At 36.5% G+C, this 21,306-nt stretch overlaps 1 protein-coding gene across 4 annotated transcripts in view; it reads left to right on the plus strand.

The window, feature by feature from the left end:
• NLGN1 (neuroligin 1) overlaps nt 1-17,383 on the plus strand; it is a 663,157-nt gene extending 645,774 nt beyond the window's left edge. For all 4 annotated transcript variants that reach the window (XM_063442687.1, XM_063442686.1, XM_063442688.1 and 1 more), the window contains 2 exons: nt 2,755-3,544; nt 14,719-17,383. In XM_063442687.1, the coding sequence (XP_063298757.1) occupies nt 2,755-3,544; nt 14,719-15,529 (1,601 nt within the window). In that variant the 3' untranslated portion in view covers nt 15,530-17,383. The remainder of the gene's footprint in view (nt 1-2,754; nt 3,545-14,718) is intronic.
• Nucleotides 17,384-21,306: the final 3,923 nt, after the last annotated feature.

A 21,306-nucleotide genomic window follows, 5' to 3' on the forward strand; every position in this document is an offset into this window, starting at 1 on the left:
GTGTAGTATGAAAACTGCAGTGAAATTAAAAAGATTAAAAAAATAATAGATTTATAAAGTAGTATAAACTTAGTGAGATATTAGAAATTGTCATTAATTAAAAAATATAATAGCACTATAGTGGCAATGTTCAAATTCATTAAAATATCTAAGTTTATTAAAGGACCTTCATTTCTTGATTGTTACATTCCTTAAAATTGTATAGAATATCAAATAAATACAAAATGGAGGAGAAAAAAAAATAAGATTGTTTTAAACATTATCTTTGTTAAACCAGAATTTCTTTTTTTTTTTTGCATTATTTTATAAAATTGATTATACATACTACATTGTTCTCGTCTGTCTTTTCATTTGCTGCTTCATATGGGCTTAGTTTGATAAGTATTGAAAATTTAACAGACTACTGGCAGCTACACATATGTAAAAATAAAACTTAAGCATTTGTATATTATTTTCTAATCAATGTACATTGAAAAAAAAGCCTGAACACATGGAATAATATAAATGTTGTTGTTTTATTTTGTGTTTTGCTTATCTCTAGGAATTATTTATATTCATATGATAAAAAGTAGCGAACATCTCATGAATTACTACTACTACTGTTATCTTGATTTAGAGTTAAAGGATCACTATAGTGTCAGGAAAACAAAGCGGATTTCCTGACACTATAGTGCCCTAAGGGTGCCCTAAGGGTGCTCTCACCCTCAGGGTCCCCCTTACCTTAATCCAGCGCCGTGCTCCCTCGGCGCTGGTGACCTCTCCTCCCCTGCCGACGTCAGCGGAGCAAGTGCCGCGCACGCATTCAAACAGTCCATAGGAAAGCATTTCTCAATGCTTTCTTATGGACGTACTGCACGCTGGATGCAAATTTCACATCCATCATCGCAGATGTGCCTCTAGCGGCTGCCAGGAAGTCAACTATATTAAATTCATCTGACTTTCATCTTATCAACAATAATGAATCAAGAATACGGTTAGAAATGTGTAATTTACCAGCCAATTTACTGTTGCTAAATAGCTAGTTATTAGGTTTACATATGTTACATGTTTTCCCTGTCTGCTCTAAGGTGGACATTAGTAGCTAGCTCCGAATGTCTTTCTGTATAAAAACTTTTTTTATTTTTTTTTAAATAATACAGATAGTATATTTTAAAAATGTTATATCCTCCATCTCTGTTAGAAAACACAGCTTATTCGCTGTATGCGCAATTGAATTATCAGCAAAGTTTTTTTTTCAGTTTTTTTTTTATTAAATAAAGCTTATAGAACAACATAGATTAACTACATAAACCCATTCATTGATGAGAACTAGAATAGTTAATGTGGCAAATGTGGCCATGAGGTTTAAAACGCATGTGAAGATCTATTCAGTACAGCAATGTTGTCTTATCATTTAAAACTTACTAAAGTGATCAAAGATGAATTAAAAAAAAGAACATGCTAATCATTAGGATTACACAGTGTTACAAGTAGCTAATAAACTCTCATCTGCAAAACTTCAGTTGAATTGTTATTGATTAGAGTTCTGGGAATCCTTTATGTACTACACAGTTTAAGTCTTTTTAAACAGTGAATTAAAGGCAGGCAAATACCTAGCTTAATGTTCATATTTAATTGGTATTTTATTAATCTAGAAAAGGAGAAATGCCTTATGACATGGTGAAAAATGCTGTTAAAATAAAACAGGTGTAAAGATGATTAAGATAGAACTAAGACAAAAATTGATCCTGCATGTAGAGTATATAAAATAGGTAATCTTAGAAGTAATAGTTCTATATAGTGCTATATTACTCCCTGTCTAATGTATTCACCTATTTCACAATGAAAATGTTATTGATTCTACCTATTATGTCCTTTGAACCGAGTTCAGTGATTTTGTGTCATCTGCAATGCATGCTAGGAGGCTCTCTAATCAACAGTAGCAGCTCTCAACAATACTTGTGAAGACCCATGTATTGGTTTAACGGTTATCCCTCCTTGTGTAAAGATCAATTATTATACATTAGTTTCGGTTACTCGATTTTCTGGGCTTTTGGCTTATTTTAAATAATTTTTCAGAAAGAGTTTCTAAAAAATCTTTGCATAATGACGCTGTAATAAGAAGAGCTGAAAGCTTTTCATGCCAAGGTAGAAGGGATTCAGGGATCGTTAAAAGGGTTAAAAGAAGAAACATCTAGTAAACAGGACGCTATATGATAACTTTGGTGGCAAAGCAATACACTTGGATAATATAGTCTGGATAAAATATAGTCTAAACAAATTACTAATACACCGTAAAATAAGTCTAAAGAATCCTTATTACTCTTATAACTCTTTTATATAAAACCTGGTCAATGCCAGGATTAATAATTTGATGTACAAAAATTGCAGATGATATGCTTTTCAGCAATTTTTTTATGAAAAATTAGGTCATTGAAATTTCCACTAATAATAACAGGGTAATTTGTTCTTTATCTCAACCACTATTATTTTCATATGATTAATTAATGTAATCTCAAAACAATATTATCTGCCTTTGTTTACTTACTATAATCACAGCTGAATGTTTATTGTGAATCTATATACTATATAAATCAGTATACATCTTTGGCCAGTGGTCAACTTATAGTAATATATATTATAATGTTTTTTTGGCCTAACAAGGATGGACACATAGCATGGATTCATATATTTGTGTTCCCATTTGTCTGATTTGGAGCATGTCTCAGCATGCTGAAATTGCAAATAAAAATAACTTTTCCTGTTTCCTTGTAGGACTTTTTCAAAGAGCAATTGCACAAAGTGGAACTGCCTTGTCAAGTTGGGCAGTTAGCTTTCAGCCTGCCAAATATGCCAGGATCTTAGCAACAAAAGTTGGATGCAACATGACGGATACGGTAGAACTTGTGGAATGTCTACAAAAAAGGCCTTACAGAGAACTTGTGGATCAAGATATACAGCCAGCTAGGTACCACATTGCTTTTGGGCCTGTAATTGATGGTGATGTTATACCTGATGATCCTCAAATATTGATGGAACAAGGAGAATTCTTAAACTATGATATAATGCTTGGAGTCAATCAGGGAGAAGGACTTAAATTTGTGGAAAGCATTGTGGATCATGAGGATGGCATATCTGCTAGCGATTTCGATTTTGCCGTTTCAAATTTTGTGGATAATTTGTATGGATATACAGATGGAAAAGATATAATGAGGGAAACAATTAAATTTATGTACACTGATTGGGCAGATCGCCATAACCCTGAAACAAGGAGAAAAACTCTATTGGCATTGTTCACCGATCACCAATGGGTAGCACCAGCAGTAGCAACGGCTGATTTGCATTCAAACTTTGGTTCTCCAACATATTTCTATGCCTTTTATCATCATTGCCAAACAGATCAAGTGCCTGCTTGGGCAGATGCTTCACATGGGGATGAAGTTCCCTATGTCTTTGGGATCCCAATGATTGGTCCTACTGAGTTATTTCCTTGCAACTTCTCCAAAAATGATGTTATGCTAAGTGCCGTTGTGATGACCTATTGGACGAATTTTGCTAAAACGGGGTAGGTTATCATTTTGAAACTATTTATACCATAAAGAAGTAAAATGTATATTTCACAGTGATAGTTAAACCAGTATTTATTTTTTTTCCTTAAAAAAAACAAAACAAAACTGTTTTAACCCCTTAAGGACGCAAGACGGTTCAGGACCGTCATCGGCGTTTTTGCGTTGCCGACCGACGACGGTCCTGAACCGTCCTAAATTTAAAATGTACTTACCTGATCGCCGTCGTTCCCCCGGCGGCGATCGGCGTTGCTCCCGTTGTGGGGAGACTGCCTGCAGCCCAGACAGTCTCCCCATGGCGGATTAGGACCCCTGGGGCCATGTGATCGCCCAACAGGGCGACCACATGGTCACAATAGGTGTCCTAGTCTCTGCCTGCAGGGGGACTGTCTGGGCTGACAGGCAGTCTCCCTGCTGCTGTAAAATCATAAAAAAAATTAAAGTGAAAGGTAATAAAAAAAAAATATTATATTATATGTGTATATATATATGATATATAGACATATATTATACCTATATAATATATGTCTATATATCATATATATAATGTCATGCTAAGTGTATTTTTATATTAATATGTACATATATTAATATAAAAATACACTTATAATTAATTTACACACGTATATATATAATATATATAATAACTATATATATATTGTATATATATATTATTATAAAATATGAATAATAAATAATTTAAATTAAATTAAAAAAATTTAAAAAAATAATAAAAATAAAAAAAAATTATATATCTATACGAAATGTTATTCTAACTGTATTTTGATATTAATATATATATATTTATATCAAAATACACTTAGAATGAAATTGTATATATATCTATGTATATATAAATAAATAAAAAGAATACGAACTATTCATATGTCCATATACAAAATGACATAAATAATTATATAAATATACACGTAGACTTCAAATATATAAATATGCATATATATTTAAATTCTACGTGCGTATTTATGTAATATTTTTACATAATTAAGTTATTTTATTGATTGCAATTTAAGGGACCTGCCTGCCAACCCAGGCCAAAAGTCTAGAGAATTTAATTTGCTAGCACTGTATTTTACCCTGTAACGTTCTACGACACCCTAAAACCTGTACATGGGGGGTACTGTTTTACTCGGGAGACTTTGCTGAACACAAATATTAGTGATTCAAAACAGTAAAACATATCACAGCGATGATATTGTCAGTGAAAGTGACTTTTTTTGCATTTTTCACACATAAACAGCACGTTTACTGATGATATAATTGTTGTGATACATTTTCCAATTTTGAAACACTAATATTTGTGTTCAGCAAAGTCTCCTGAGTATAACAGTACCCCCCATGTACAGGTTTTATAGCGTTTTTGAAAGTTACAGGGTCAAATATATGGGTCAAATATTTTTACATTGAAAATGACCAGGTTGGTTACGTTGCCTTTGAGAGCGTATGGTAGCCCAGGAATGAGAATTACCCCCATGATGGCATACCATTTGCGAAAGAAGACAACCCAAGGTATTGCAAATGGGGTATGACCAGTCTTTTTTAGTAACCACTTGGTCACAAACACTGGCCAAAATTAGCGTTCAATTTAGTTTTTTACTTTTTTCACACACAAACAAATATGAACGCTAACTTTGGCCAGTGTTTGCGACTAAGTGGCTACTAAAAAAGTCTGGACATACCCCATATTGAATACCCTGGGTTGTCTACTTTTAAAAAAATATGTACATGTGGGGTGTTATTCAGCGATTTATGACAGATAATAGTGTTACAATGTCACTATTGATACATTTTAAAAATATATGTTTTGAAACCGCAATATCCTACTTGTACTTATAGCCCTATAACATGCAAAAAAATAGCAAAAAGCATGTAAACACTGGTTATTTTTAAACTCAGGACAAAATTTTGAATCTATTTAGCAGTTTTTTTCATTCGCTTTTGTAGATGAATAAAAGATTTTTCACATAAAAGTCAAAAAACATGTATTTTTTTCAATTTTTCATCATATTTTTTCATTTTTTAAAAATTAAATTACATGAGATTATATAAATAATGGTATGTAAAGAAAGCCCCTTTTGTCCTGAAAAAAACAATATATAATTTGTATATGAACAGTAAATGAGAGAGCGGAAAATTACAGCTAAACACAAACACCACAAAAGTGTAAAAAGATGCCTGGTCGCAAATGTACAACATCGCAAAAAAAGTCCAGTCCTTAAGGGGTTAAACAGTTATTTTTATTTTATATTAAAAAATAATAGGAATTTTTCATCAAATAAAGTAGAATGAAAATGTTTAAATTACCTGATCAAAAATATAGATAACAGCCCATGTTAAAAAGCAAAAATGCAAACTACTGGCACTGAAATTAGTTTGTTTGTCAATCAATATATTCTGCTCCTAATAAATGTGTGTAAATGTATTTAATCATTAAAACTCTGAACTGGTTATTTATCCCTTTATCAGGGAGGAAATATAGTATATATGGCAAATGTGCAAACCTTTTTTAGGATCTAGTCAATAGACTTGTGAAAAAATTAGTTTAGACCAGTTTGTCCAAATCAAATGCGTTTTAATCCATATACCGACAACTTGCTCCCATTGCAATTTACCTGTGGAATCTTTTTTAAATTAATAAGATTCCACAGGTAACTCTTTGACAAATTGATTAATCTGAATATGGATTAAAAGGCTTTTCATTCAGATGAACAGGTTTGAATACATTTTTGCATAAGTCTATTATTCATGTATCCTCTTTGGGCCAAATATGGATCACTACGTTCCAAAAATAACTGCTTCTTTTATAGGAGACTGTCTCTGGACATCCTTCTAAGACATCTCCACTTTTGTAATGTTTGTCTGTAACACAAAATCTTTTAATTTTACATTATTTTACCATTGTAACAATAAGAGAAATATGTGTTTTCCTTTGGGCAGTGGCAGCAATGCTCCAGTGTTATACTGCGGCCCTTTGAGACCCTAGACTACATGTATATTTAATTTGAAGTTCCTTTGTTTTGCGCAAACTAGGAGGTAGTTTGGAGTCAACCTTAGCTCTCACATTAATATATATAGAACAGCGTGGTATAGCACATAAATGTCTGCACAGCGAGACATTATTGGATATGTAGCTTGGTAATTGTCAGTAATTTCAGTCCTGAAAATGAATAAATTAAATAAACTTATGTGCAAGTCACAATGTGTCTTCTCTAGCAGCTTGATGTATTAATCTATTAATGTTTAGCTAGTCTGTCATTAGCATAGACTCTCTCATGTAAAACTATTAGGGAACCTCTCAGATTTGGGGGGTTATAAGATGTGTACCAGATTGAGAACACATTTTCTTGAATATCCAGTAGGTCCACTATGCCTTATTTCTAGTGATGTCCCGAACTGTTCGCTGGCGAATAGTTCCTGGCGAACTACGCTTGTTCACGTTCGCCACGGACGGCGAACACATGCGCTGTTCGGTCCACCCCCTATTCGTCATCATTGAGTAAACTTTGTACCTGTACCTCACAGTCAGCAGACACATTCCAGCCAATCAGCAGCAGACCCTCCCTCCCAGACCCTCCCACCTCCTGGACAGCATCCATTTTACATTCATTGTGAAGCTGCATTCTTATTGAGAGTAGGGACAGTGTAGCTGCTGCTGATTTGATAGGGAAATTGATAGCTAGGCTAGTGCATTCAGTGTCCACTACAGTCCTGAAGGACTTATCTGATCTCTGCTGTAAGGACAGCACCCCAAAAAGCCCTTTTTAGGGCTAGAACATCAGTCTGCTTTTTTTTTCTGTGTCATGTAATTGCAGTTGCCTGCCTGCCAGCCTGTGTGTCAGGCTCACAGCATATACTGCGCCCACTTGCCAGTGCCACCACTCACTCCTGTTGTCACAATAGCTTGCATTTAAAAAAAAACAAAAAACTTTTTTGACTGTAATATAATAGCAGTCAGTTTCCTTCACTAGTGTGCGTTTCAGGGCCTGCCCAGTGCCACCACTCACTCACTGGTGTCACAATAGCTTGCATTTAACAAAAAAATACTTTTTGGACTGTAATATAATAGCAGTCAGTTTCCTTCACGAGTGTGCGTTTCAGGGCCTGCCAGGGCACATTGTCACACCAGTGCAACTCATATCTAGTGTAACAGTAGTATACATTTTAAAAAAAAAATTTTGGACTGTAATAGATTGAATAGCAGTTAGTTGTCTGCCAGCGTGTGTGTCAGGCTCACAGCGTATACTGTGCCCACTTGCCCAGTGCCACCACTCATATCTGGTGTCACAATAGCTTGCTGTTACAAATGGCTATTTGTAACTGGCCCTTTAAATGAAAAATTGCCCTGCTTCCCTGGATTGTGGAGAAGCCTTTTTGCCAGCCTCCTGCCTCATGACTATGGCCCCTGGAAGATTGTGCCCCTGAAAATGTATTAACTTTTATTGGTGTGTATGGCCCTTTAAGAACCGTCTGGGGACATATTGTGACTTTGCTGAACAATGCCCCTTTAAGACTATGTCCCCAGACCTTTAAAATAACTTGTTCCTGGCTTTCCCCCACTTGGTTCAGTAAATAGGGCTTACTGAACCGAGTACCACACAGGCGGACCACCCAGAAGCTAAAGTGTGCAGGCAATTTACCTCCCAGGCTGTGAGGTTACTGCAGGTTAATTGCACGTGGCGGCGGCCATCTTGGTTTACTCGAATGCGGTCAGCGGTGTATGCTAAAGATTCTGTGGAACTAAAATCGGCTACACATTCTGCCGAACACCGCTGACCCTTACCTTCTCCCATACGGAACTTGCAGCTCCAGAGACTAAGTCCCGTTCGAAATGGGACTTAGCCGTTTTTTCGCATGAAATTGACCGACAGCACAGCCCAAATCTATGGAACTGTTTTGGGCAGGAAATTGTGCTTGCGGTCGGTCATAAAGGACTTCCAGCTAACTTTTGATCCACTGGAGGGATTTGGCTGATTTTTGGGAGTGTTTATGTTTGATGTATGCTGAGTCTGAATATGCAACTTTTTGAAATTGGATGTATGGTTTTAAAGTTACAGTGTGTGTGTAAAAACTGTATTTTTATTGTATGTAATAATTGGTTTAACTGTTTATCTGAGGGGAGGGAATGTGTGGGCTGCACCAGATGTGTGATTGGTGATTTTATGCCTCCCCCTGGGAGTGTCCTATTTGCATGTAACCTCAATAAAAGCCAGGCTGGGTGTTCCAGACCTCAGACCTCTTCTGACCCTCTAACTTGCAGCCTCGACTCATGTTTGTAGGGGACAGCTATAATCACTACAGGGATTGCTATGCTCTTCATACTCCCTTAGCTGTTGAGCTCTTGTAAGAGCTCTTGTTCCTGATCCTACTTCGCTCGACAGAAGGAAGAGGTTCGCCTATTGGAACCTGGAGCCTGGTCGTAGGTCCAGGGCGCAGAGCAGACGGCGAAATACCAGCCCAGCAGCGGTGGTTCGTGGAGTCTGCAGTGCTTATGGTGGCTGCGGTGCTGATGGTCCTTTGGTAAGCGCTAGGAGCATCCATTTCTACGGTCCAACTTCCAGCTAGCCTGGAGGCAACCGTAACACTTGCATTTAACAAAACAAAACTTTTTGGACTGTAATATAATAGCAGTCAGTTTCCTTCACTAGTGTGCGTTTCAGGGCCTGCCCAGTGCCACCACTCACTCACTGGTGTCCCAATAGCTTGCATTAAAAAAAAAAAAAAACTAAACTTTTTGGACTGTAATATAATAGCAGTCAGTTTCCTTAACGAGTGTGCGTTTCAGGGCCAAGCTGGTGGAGTCTGAGGCGTTCAAAAAATTTGTAGCTATTGGGACACCGCAGTGGAAGGTACCCGGACAAAATTTCTTTGCACAAAAGGCAATCCCCAACCTGTACTCGATTGTGCAAAAGGAAGTAATGGCATGTCTGGCACACAGTGTTGGGGCAAGGGTCCATCTGACCACTGATGCCTGGTCTGCAAAGCATGGTCAGGACAGGTATATCACCTACACTGCGCATTGGGTAAACCTGCTGACGGCTGCCAAGCATGGAATGCGTGGAGTTGGTGACACCGCCACGACTTGCAGGCAGGCCTGCTGCCACCTCCTCTACTCCTCCTACTCCATCCTCTTCCATAACCTCCTCGGCTGAGTCCTCTTCTGCTGCTGCGTCTTGCTCCACATCAACGGCACCCCCCAGCTCCCCAGGTACTGTTCCACATCCCGGATATGGCAGTGTCACGCCGTCTTGGGGTGGACTTGCCTGAAAGCAGAGTCACACCGGACCAGCACTCCTGTCTGCCCTGAACGCACAGGTGGATCAGTGGCTGACTCCGCACCAACTGGAGATCGGCAAAGTGGTTTGTGACAACGGAAGAAATTTGTTGGCGGCATTGCATTTGGGCAAGTTGACACATGTGCCGTGCATGGCACATGTGTGTAATCTGATCGTACAACGCTTTGTGCATAAGTACCCAGGCCTACAGGATGTCCTTAAGCAGGCCAGGAAGGTGTGTGGCCATTTCAGGCGTTCCTACAAGGCCATGGCGCCATTTTCTGATATCCAGCGGCGAAACAACATGCCAGTGAGGCGCTTGATTTGTGACAGCCCGACACGTTGGAATTCAACACTCCTAATGTTTGACTGCCTGCTCCAACAAGAAAAAGCCGCTAACGAGTATTTGTATGACCGGGGTGCTAGGACAGCCTCTGCGGAGCTGGGAATTTTTTTGCCATGTTACTGGACGCTCATGCGCAAGGCCTGTAGGCTCATGCATCCTTTTGAGGAGGTGACAAACCTAGTCAGCCGCACCGAAGGCACCAACAGCAACATCATACCATTTGTTTTCTTCCTGGAGCGTGCCCTGCGAAGAGTGCTGGATCAGGCCGTAGATGAGCGTGAAGAGGAAGAGTTGTGGTCACCATCACCACCAGAAACAGCCTTATCAGCATCGCTTGCTTGACTTGCGGCAACGCTGGAAGAGGATTGTGAGGAAGAGGAGTCAGAGGAGGAATGTGGCTTTGAGGAGGAGGAGGAAGACCAACCACAACAGGCATCCCAGGGTGCTCGTTGTCACCTATCTGGTACCCGTGGTGTTGTACGTGGCTGGGGGGAAGAACATACCTTCAGAGAGATCACTGAGGACGAGGAACAGGACATGAGTAGCTCGGCATCCAACCTTGTGCAAATGGGGTCTTTCATGCTGTCGTGCCTGTTGAAGGACCCTCGTATAAAAAGGCTGAAGGAGAACGACCTGTACTGGGTGTCCCAGCTACTATAATTGATAGACAAGGAACAGGACATGAGTAGCTCGGCATCCAACCTTGTGCAAATGGCGTCTTTCATGCTGTCGTGCCTGTTGAAGGACCCTCGTATAAAAAGGCTGAAGGAGAACGACCTGTACTGGGTGTCCACACTACTATAATTGATTGTTTTCATGTTATTGCATATTATAACTTTATAAGCAGAAAGTGCCTGAAATGTTACCGAATTACGGCAAGTCGGAAAGGATGCAGCAGTTCCAAAATCAATAAAAAAGTATGCTTTACACAGCGTATAAGGGTGATGTCACAGCACAAGGGAATCTAACAGGGGAAGAGGTGAAAGTAATCCTCCTCCTCCCACGACCACGCTGGCAAGGACAGGACGCTTTACAGACGTGTTGTTGATGGAGGGCATGCGGAGCTTTTTAAGTCCTACGCATCGCCACAGCCCTTCAGGGTCCTGCCTCAGAGAACGACTCGAACGACAGGTAGCAGGCTACCTCGCCTTAACTGCAGATATCGACACTCTGAGGAGCGATGAACCCCTTGACTACTGGGTGTGCAGGCTTGACCTGTGGCCTGAGCTATCCCAATTTGCGATAGAACTTCTGGCCTGCCCCGCTTCAAGTGTCCTGTCAGAAAGGACCTTCAGTGCAGCAGTATTGTCACTGAGAAGAGAAGTCGCCTAGGTCAAAAAAGTCTAGATTACTTCATCTTTATTAAGATGAATGAGGGATGGATCCCGAAGGGACTGACACTGGGCAATACATTCGACTAAAAAAGGCCTGATGAGGGGGACTACTTAACACACCACTCCTATCTGGTGGCACATTAGATCGCACGCTCAGTGCCCCAAATTTGAAGTAGGAGGACCGACCAAGCATCTTTTTCCATCTCCCGCTTCCTAAAATCGATGCCTTATATACACGTCCCCTGATAGGGGACGTAACAGGGATTAAACTGATAAGAATAGTACTACTTAACACACCACTCCTATCTGGTGGCACATTCGATTGCACGCGGAGTGCCCCAAATTTGAAGTAGGAGGACCGACCAAGCTTCTTTTTTCATCTCCCGCTTCCTAAAAATCGATGCCTTATATACACATCCCCTGATAGGGGACGTAACAGGGATTAAACTTATAAGAATAGTACTACTTAACACACCACTCCTATCTGGTGGCACATTAGATTGCACGCGCAGTGCCCCAAATTTGAACTAGGAGGACCGACCAAGCATCTCTTTCCATCCCCTGCTTCCTAAAATCGATGCCTTATATACACATCCCCTGATAGGGGATGTAACAGGGATTAAACTGATAAGAATAGTACTACTTAACACACTACTCCTATCTGGTGGCACATTAGATTGCACGCGCAGTGCACCAAATTTGAAGTAGGAGGACCGACCAAGCATCTTTTTCCATCTCCCGCTTCCTGGGTGGAGGAAGAGAGACCGTCAATGACATCAGTGAGGACAAGGAACGGGACATGGCTAGCTTGGTATCCAACCTTGTGCAAATGGGGAGTTTGCGGTTGTGCAAATGGACTGTTTGCGGTTGTTTGCGGTGCGTTAAACGGGGAGTTTGGTCTGTCACTGTGAAGCGGACGTAACCCTTACACTACCTAATTGATACAACATCATACCTGATGTTTTAAAGCACATTATTTCAAACAATTTAGGAATGTTAGGTGATTTATGCCCTTTATGGATTAAAACCAGACTCTGCATCAACTATGTAATTTTCCATGGGAGTTTTGCCATGGATCCCCCTCCGGCATGCCACAGTCCAGGTGTTAGTCCCCTTGAAACAACTTTTCCATCACTATTGTGGCCAGAAAGAGTCCCTGTGGGTTTTAAAATTCGCCTGCCCATTGAAGTCTGTAGCGGTTTGCCCGGTTCGCTTATTTGCGGAAGTTCGCGTTCGCCGTTCGCTAACCGAAAATTTTATGTTTGCGACATCACTACTTATTTTGTGTATTTTGCACATTGCTGTGTTTTCATACCTGTGATATTGCAATTGTTTGTGTATTGTGTTACCTTTTTTACATACTAAAACACGTAACCTTGTTTCTAACTCCTTTTTCAAAGTAATTTTGCATTTGTTGCTTTATTTCCCTTCTGCAGTATTTTTTTTTTATACTTTGAAAACATTTCAGTATGCTATGTGTTTAATTCAACTGAAATTATATGCAATGAAGTTGGTTCATTATGCTGTGTTAAACTGTTACATGCTATCTTGTCACTATGTAATTATTGAACAGACTTCCTGCAGTAGCTCCTGCAATAATGCACTCACCTATGATTAAGCACTAAATGTGAAAGATAGCATTAGTGTCTAAGTTGTTATTATCCTTGTCACTGCATTAGGATCTCAGTTGCTATCATCCCAGTCCTTGCCCAACACTTCATCCATGTTATTTGTTTGTTTTTTTTAAAAAAAAATAGAAATATAGTAACATAGAATGCGACTGCAGATAAGAACCATTCGACTAATCTAGCCTGCCCAATTTTCTAAATACTTTCATTAGTTCCTGGCCTTATCTTATATCTAGGATAGTCTTAAACACCCTCACTGTGTTAACCTATAAATTGATTTCAGTAAAATGAAGATTTTGTGAGATAGGTGGCCTGCTGATTCTATGCAAAGGGCAACAGCTTGTAGACTCATTTTACTGGTTTAGAACAGTTACAATACAGATGATGCAAAGCCCATTTTGTTCCTTTAACGTATTTATGTTTAGAATGTTTAAAGTTTGACTATTTATATAAGTATTAAAAACTTATGTAGAGTATATAAACATAATCATCTAGCGTTAAAGCTTACAACATCATAAAACCACTCATCATGAATATTTTGTTACAAGGTACAATCATACATTGACTTTCTTATCCATGACCTGGGACTTTCTACAAATGAAAGTTTTCCATGACCCTCTAGTGAGGTACGTATGGCATTGAGGGATGCTTTAATGTGAAGTTTATAAATGTTCAAGTATAATATATAGAACAGAAAATAGCACAACATACAACATGATATTATGTTTAAATATTTGTGATGCTGTTATCATTGCTGTGTTTTACTCATATCATTAACCCAAGACTTGTCAAAATGTCGAGTTCTGTTTTTACTCATGTATGCTGCAGTGACTCTGATGATCTCACATGGGTTGTTTATTAGTTCATATGAATTAAGATGGAGGTATTTTGGATCCAGCAGTTACTATCATTGCTCAGACAAACCTCATTTAAAAGTGTTCAATAGGGTTATTTCCTAATGTGAGAATTTAGTTAAATTCAAAGTGAATTCCAAATGTAAATTCAAAATAGCCAAACTGAAAAAATTATCTCAGTTTTACTTTCCATTCATGTACTCTAGGATTAAATTTGAAATTCAATTTGAATTCACCTTGAATTCACACTTTAGTGCATAACCCTGAATGTGTTTTAACAGCTTTAACATATTATGGTCGCACTAATTGTGTATTTGCTAATTAATACTATCATCTTGCGACTCACAATTATTTTTTTTTTCAAAATGCCATAGTACTTATTTTTAGCAATACACTCTATCAAACAGTAGATTGAATTAATCTGATAGAAAGAAAAAAAAAACTACAAATGTTTAACTGTCTATAATTATAAATATTTCTCAATTTGAAATGTGTAATAATAATAATTATGTTGATAATAATGATGATGATAATAACAATAATCGAAATGTAAACTAAACATGACTATGAGGTAATATGCAATAACATGAAAACAATCAATTTATTGTTATCGACTGAGATCACAGGTTATACATTTTTTGTCATTTTTTTTTTATTTTTTGTTATAAAGAATGACTATTATTATGATTTTTTTGTAATTAAAAAATGTTTCATTTTACAGAGATCCTAATCAACCGGTTCCACAGGATACAAAATTCATCCATACAAAGCCTAATCGGTTTGAAGAAGTTGCATGGACTAGATATTCTCAAAAGGACCAGCTGTACCTGCATATTGGCTTAAAACCCAGAGTAAAAGAGCACTATAGGGCTAATAAAGTGAACCTCTGGTTGGAGCTTGTGCCACATCTCCATGTTATCAATGACCTCACTACAACAAAAGGGCCATCTACAGATATCACATCTAGACCAACCAGGAAAGTTCTTGTACCTGTGACATCAGCTTTTCCTACCATTAATGAAGAGAATTTTAAGCAACAGCCAAGCCCATTCTCGTTGGAAAGGGATTATTCTACAGAGCTCAGTGTTACAATCGCAGTTGGGGCATCACTGCTCTTTCTCAACATCTTGGCTTTTGCTGCATTATACTACAAAAAAGATAAAAGGAGACATGATGTGCACAGGAGATGTAGTCCCCAACGTAACACTACAAATGACATTGCCCATGCACAAGAAGAGGAAATAATGTCTCTACAAATGAAGCACACTGACTTGGATCATGAATGTGAATCTATCCATCCACATGAGGTTGTCCTCAGAAATGCCTGTCCTCCTGACTATACTCTTGCAATGAGAAGGTCTCCAGATGACATTCCTTTAATGACCCCCAATACTATAACAATGATTCCTAACACTATACCAGGGATTCAGCCCATCCACGCCTTCAATACTTTTACTGCAGGACAAAATAACACACTACCACATCCACATCCACACCCACATCCGCATTCACATTCTACAACCAGAGTATAGCCAAACTAGATGAATCACAGACTTTATTTTTTGATGTATTACAGTAGGTGACGTTAACGGGAATATCTTGGCTTTCCAAACTGCAGGACTCTTGCTATTTACATGTGAAGGAGTACAATGTGCATAACACATATACATATCAAAAACATTTGGAATTTTGGAAAAAAATGATTGTAAATATTAAAGTGGACAGAAAAAAACAGCAATTGAAACAATTGTAAACATTTTTTTTTCTTTTCCATTCATGTTCAGCTGTTAATTTTTGAAGATTTATTTTACACATTGGCATCAGGCATGTGCTACACAAAAAGAGAGGACAAAGATTAAAAAAAAATGTATTTATATGCACAAGGGACTCACTCATGGAATGTCTGATAATTTTCAACCATTTTTATTTGGAAGTGTTTTATTGTGTAGATCATGTATATTTACACAAAGCACCAATGCTGTTAAGGCCTTAACAGGCTCCCATTCTGTAAACTGCCATCAGAACAAAGAGGTTTAAGTCCTGGCAGGTATAACATTATCACTTAAGTGCTGTCACTATAAATTGTGGGGGGAAGAAAAAAGGAAACTGGATATTTTTAGCACGAAGTGCATGATAAATGGTATGCTTGGGTGGCTGTGCTGCTGATTAAGCCACAATTATTATTTTTTTCCTCATTCCATTAGCGTTTCTTTTAAACTTTATTTTATTAAACATTAATGTATTAATTGGCAAACCTTATAATGATTTTCATAGGGGGATGTTTAAAAAAAAAAAGCAAGTGCAGTCCAAAAAATTTCTATATTATCAGTATGTTACTGAGCTCTAAAATAAAGAAACATATAGAAAAATTTAGCTGTAGCTAAACATATTTTTTTTTTACTGGTGCAAATCCCAAAGAATTGTGGGTTGAAATGTATATTTAGCTTACGATTGTTATTAGTCTAATTATTTCATTTTAAAAATATTAATTAACTGAATGTTGATTCCAGGTATTTTGCTACAGTCAAAATAAGAAATACCAATATGTTATGACTTGTCCAAAGGAAAATTGCAACTAATTGCTGACCAACTGGCCAAACCGATCAATTTTACCAGTTAGGTTAACAAATGTTTTTCAATATTGCATGTCCAAGAGTGTTAAGACAGTTATAACTCACGTAATGTGTTTTATGTTTTCGGTCACTGTAAATTTGTTTAGTACTGATGTTACCTCACAACAATTTATTATTAAGACATACACATATGTAGATATGATGGATTTACAATTATGAAAGATGAAAATGGCTTAAAAAAATTGAAAAACCCAAGTATTTAATATATCTGCAATTTGTTTTGTTTTTTTACAAATATTATACAGTCACACAAAACTCATTCCCCGATCGTTTATTATCAGCAAGGGTATTTATCACTGTCTTTAAAAGGTGTTTGTATATGTATCAGATGTACATTTATATAGAAAGAAATAGAGGTGGACTAATGAGCACATCACTAAGAAATACGTTCTCTCTTATCTGTATATTTCTATTAGACAACTGTTTGTGCTTTTTTTTTCCCTTTCCTTTTTTCTTCTTTTTTTTTTTACTTTTTTTTCAGAAGACTAGTAATTTTGATAGTTTGTAAGATAATGCATATATGTTTCTCTGATAAACTAATGGCAGTAACAGAAACCTTTCTTTTCAGTTACTATTTTACAAGAATGGAAGCTTATTACACACAGAAATTGTATATTACTTAATGGAAATTACTTTGTACTTTTTGGCTAGAGTACTGGTCACCGAGTGAAATAAAGATAATCTCGAAAAACAATACTATTCCAATTCTGAAAAGACATGATTTTGCTCATTAAAGAGCCAATGTGTTGATTACTGTTTTGTCATTATTTTCTTTCATAAAATTAAAAAAAAGGTGATTCTTTTCTTTCTATACATTGTCCATTCCAATGACTGTTCATCGGGTTTCATATACAAATGCATAATTACAAAATAATATATTATATTTACAGATAGAACATCAATTTCTAAATTTAGACAGTACTTTTACATTTGGTTTGCATCATGGATGCCATGGCCTTATACATTTCTGCTTTGGTTTATAAAAGTGACAGAGTTTTGCTGAGAAGATGCATTTTGTATTTTTTATTTAAGTGTGCATTAGAATAAAAATAAAATGTGTAAATGTGTATACTTTAACTTCAACAGCACAGATAACTGAAGCTCAGAATTCCTGGAAGGTATTTGGTGGATATTTCTATATTTCGAATAATATTGATTTCACAAACTGCTCTCTTTTCAGAACGAAACTGGAATATGTTAAGTGTTTTATTCACCCAGAAAATAAATGGTTCACAATACGTCGACTTTGTAAAATATAGTCCCAATGTTCGCTATTTTGGCTAAGAGTTGACAAAAGAGTTGACAAAACTGACCACAATGAACAAACGTTTTACTACCATAATCATGTATAAGTCCATAATCATGTTTTTACATTAATTTTGCATTGCAAATGAAATCATCATGACCGTTCGAATATTTGCTAATAGGCTGAAAATGACAACCCCTCACACACAGTAAATAAACCAATCAATAACGAAAGCTGGTCACTGCAATATTAGTTAGGTAGGGCTGAGATGAGATGGGATGTTTTTATTACACTCAGAACAAGGCAAACATGCATTTAAGTTAATATGACACTTTTCAAATCCTTATTATCCATTAATACATAATTGAACTGTACTTAATGTAGATGGATATAATTATCAAATATTTTCTATTTTGCCATGTAAATAAGATATACTGCTAATAGCACTCTGTGGACCTCTACAAATACCCATAAGCAAGAAAATCCGACCATTTTTGCATATCAGGTTTTGTTTAGTTTACTGTATGTAATAAAAATGCATTATTTTTTATTTTATACTATATGAAACCCTACTTGAAACATTGCAAGACAAGGCATACCATATAATGTATGAACTTTTCAATTGACAACATTTATGCCAAAAAAAGAAGGAATAATACAAAAATATAAACATTTAAATTGCATATTATTTTGTGTTTGTCTGACCTGAATACTATTCAATGATTGTGCTCTTGTATCTTATATATGTGTGCTAGGTATGTATCCTATGTTTTATATTTTACACTAATATTTGTAAAACCAAAAGTAATTGGTAGGGGTTCAAATCTGATTGTAGTATATACAAATATTCGACAAGCAATTCATTACTAACATGGTTATTCAATAAAGTCTAAATTCTGGGAAATACAAGACAATTCAAAATGTATTTCAAATTTAAGGCAAAATAACCAAACACAAAATTATTGACTTAAATAATTATTTCAGCTTCTCTATTTTTGCCTTACAATTAAAATTCACTTTAATTTCCCAACAGCACTCACTTTAGTGAAAAAACCTTGTAAGTTCCTGCATTCATTTTCAGTAGAATTCCCTTCTAGCTATGAGTAAACTCCATATACAGGTAGATTACTAAATTGAGAATTGTGGCCAGTTATCAAGCAATTAAGAATTATGGGGCAATACAGCTCGAGTTGGAGAATTCAAATTTGAAGTCAATACCTTTTATGCCAGGTCCCTCTGGAACAAAGAACAACAAAATAATATCACTTGATTGTAGTACAAAAACAATTCAGCTTTATTCTTTCATTGTTTCCAAAATTATGGTGTAGGTAGCACAAATGGATACAAGAAGAACTACAAATCTCAATGTGTTTTCTACCCTGAGGGGCACTCAGGTTATTTCAAATGACTTATATTGGCTTAACGTTTAATATTTTCATGTCATTTACACAATCTCATGTTTAGCAAATAACACAAATATGTTTAAATGCTTATTCACTGCATTGCAGAAATCCAACTTGCAGAGAAGTGTTTAGATGTGTACCATTGGTAATCTAGATATACATTTGAGACTGTTTATAAAATAACTTACAGTTAACGGATGTATCATACTAGTTAAGTTTAATGCTCCCTTTACTTGAGTTAATCACTATCATTAGGTTGCAATTAACTTACATTACTTAGTTTCGTACTGATTGAAAACAGAAATAACTAGTATTAGTAAGGTATATCTGAGTGTCTTAGTTGAAAACGTTTTTTCCTAGAATGTCCTCAATTGTTACTTGCTAACTACTAGTTTAAAGAATATGACAGTATTTAAAAAAAAATGATTTTAAATGTATAAATGAAATTGCTGGGCATAACAATATATCAATTAGAAATTGTACTCTCCTAGCTAACAGTTAATGTTATCTATAAGGAGCTTTTGTGGAACACCTATAGTTAAAAATAACTTTTCAAACTTGCTTCCCAGGGCAACAGGTATATTCTCAGTGAAAGTTTTTATATGTATTGAATTTACAGCAGTGTTAACCCTGTAATGTTTTCAGCATATATGTTTATATATGTAAATGCATTTAACCTTCTAGAAATGCATTACTTTATAATCAATCATATCAATCTTACTACAAAAAAAAACAAAAAACATTTGTTTTGCCAATGGTAGGCAAAATATTACTGAGGATTTTGTCCATACAAGAACTGTTAAAAGTAAAATTATCAAAAGCATGAAAAATCAAATGGTCTTGATTCAACAATGAGCAACACGATTATAATTGCATATTGTGTGATTCTGTATTATAAATTCTAACTGTTCTGTTGTTCTTTTCATATTTGCGCTTTGGCTATTATTTTTGGTAGAGTAAAATTGTGTTTATTCCTTTGGTGTATTTATATTAATCTAGACAGGGAGGGTATATAACAGAGAACTGTGTATTTAGAGAAAACAATGTCCCCTAAGGAAATCTGTAAACTGCAAGAGAGAAGGGTGAATGGCATTTTTATCATAATCCATGTTTGCCTATTTTATAGAATTTGTTACCTGATTTGATTATAATGCCTATGATGCTCATTCAGCTTTTGGCTGACTGAGGGTGTTAGGATTTATAGTAAGGGACAACTATAAATGACCTACATGCCTACAAATCAGATCATCAAGCAGACAAATAAGAATGAGAGGTACTCTTGTATACTATAGGATGGAGGAAAAAAATGCAAGATAAGTAAAATGAGGGGGCAAATGTAGACAGGACTGGGACAAATATAGACAGAGAGGACAAAGAAAAAATAGATTATAGTTCACTTAGAAGTCCAATTTAAAGGATGTTAGGCAAAGAATGTTCAGTAGTTTGTTTCCTCTGAGATCTGAACAACTAAAATAAAAATATGTTCTTAGTGCTCTAAAGCAATAAAGTAATAATCTCATGTACAAAATGAAGTATGAACTATGAACTGTTACTAAGCCACTTAAAGGACCACTATAGTGCCAGGAAAACAAACTCATTTTCCTGGCACTATGTAGTCCTTAGATGTGTCCCCAACCCTCATGGCCCCCCTCCCGCTAAGCTGAAGTGGTTAAAACCCCTTCAACCACTTACCTTTCTCCAGTGTGGGTTTTCCTCAGTGCTGGTGACCTCTCCTCCTCCTGCCAACGTCAGCTCTGAATGCGCATGCACGGCATGGTAGAGAACAATTTTGGTTGTTTTACTAATGTAAAACACAGTAGCACACAAATATCTGAAACACACCAAACAAAAATGCAATGTGCACATACAGTATAATGGAAGAGTGAAAACCACACAATTTGAAAGAAATTGGTGACAAAATGGCTGAACGATGAGGCTTAAAGCACCACTCCACACCCTTAAAGCACTTGAGTTTATTGGTGAGGCGTATTCTATTAGAAAGGCACTTTATAAATGTGGTGATTTCT

The sequence above is a fragment of the Pelobates fuscus genome, chromosome 2, assembly GCF_036172605.1.
Source record: "Pelobates fuscus isolate aPelFus1 chromosome 2, aPelFus1.pri, whole genome shotgun sequence".
In the NCBI taxonomy this organism is placed as follows: Eukaryota; Metazoa; Chordata; class Amphibia; order Anura; family Pelobatidae; genus Pelobates; species Pelobates fuscus.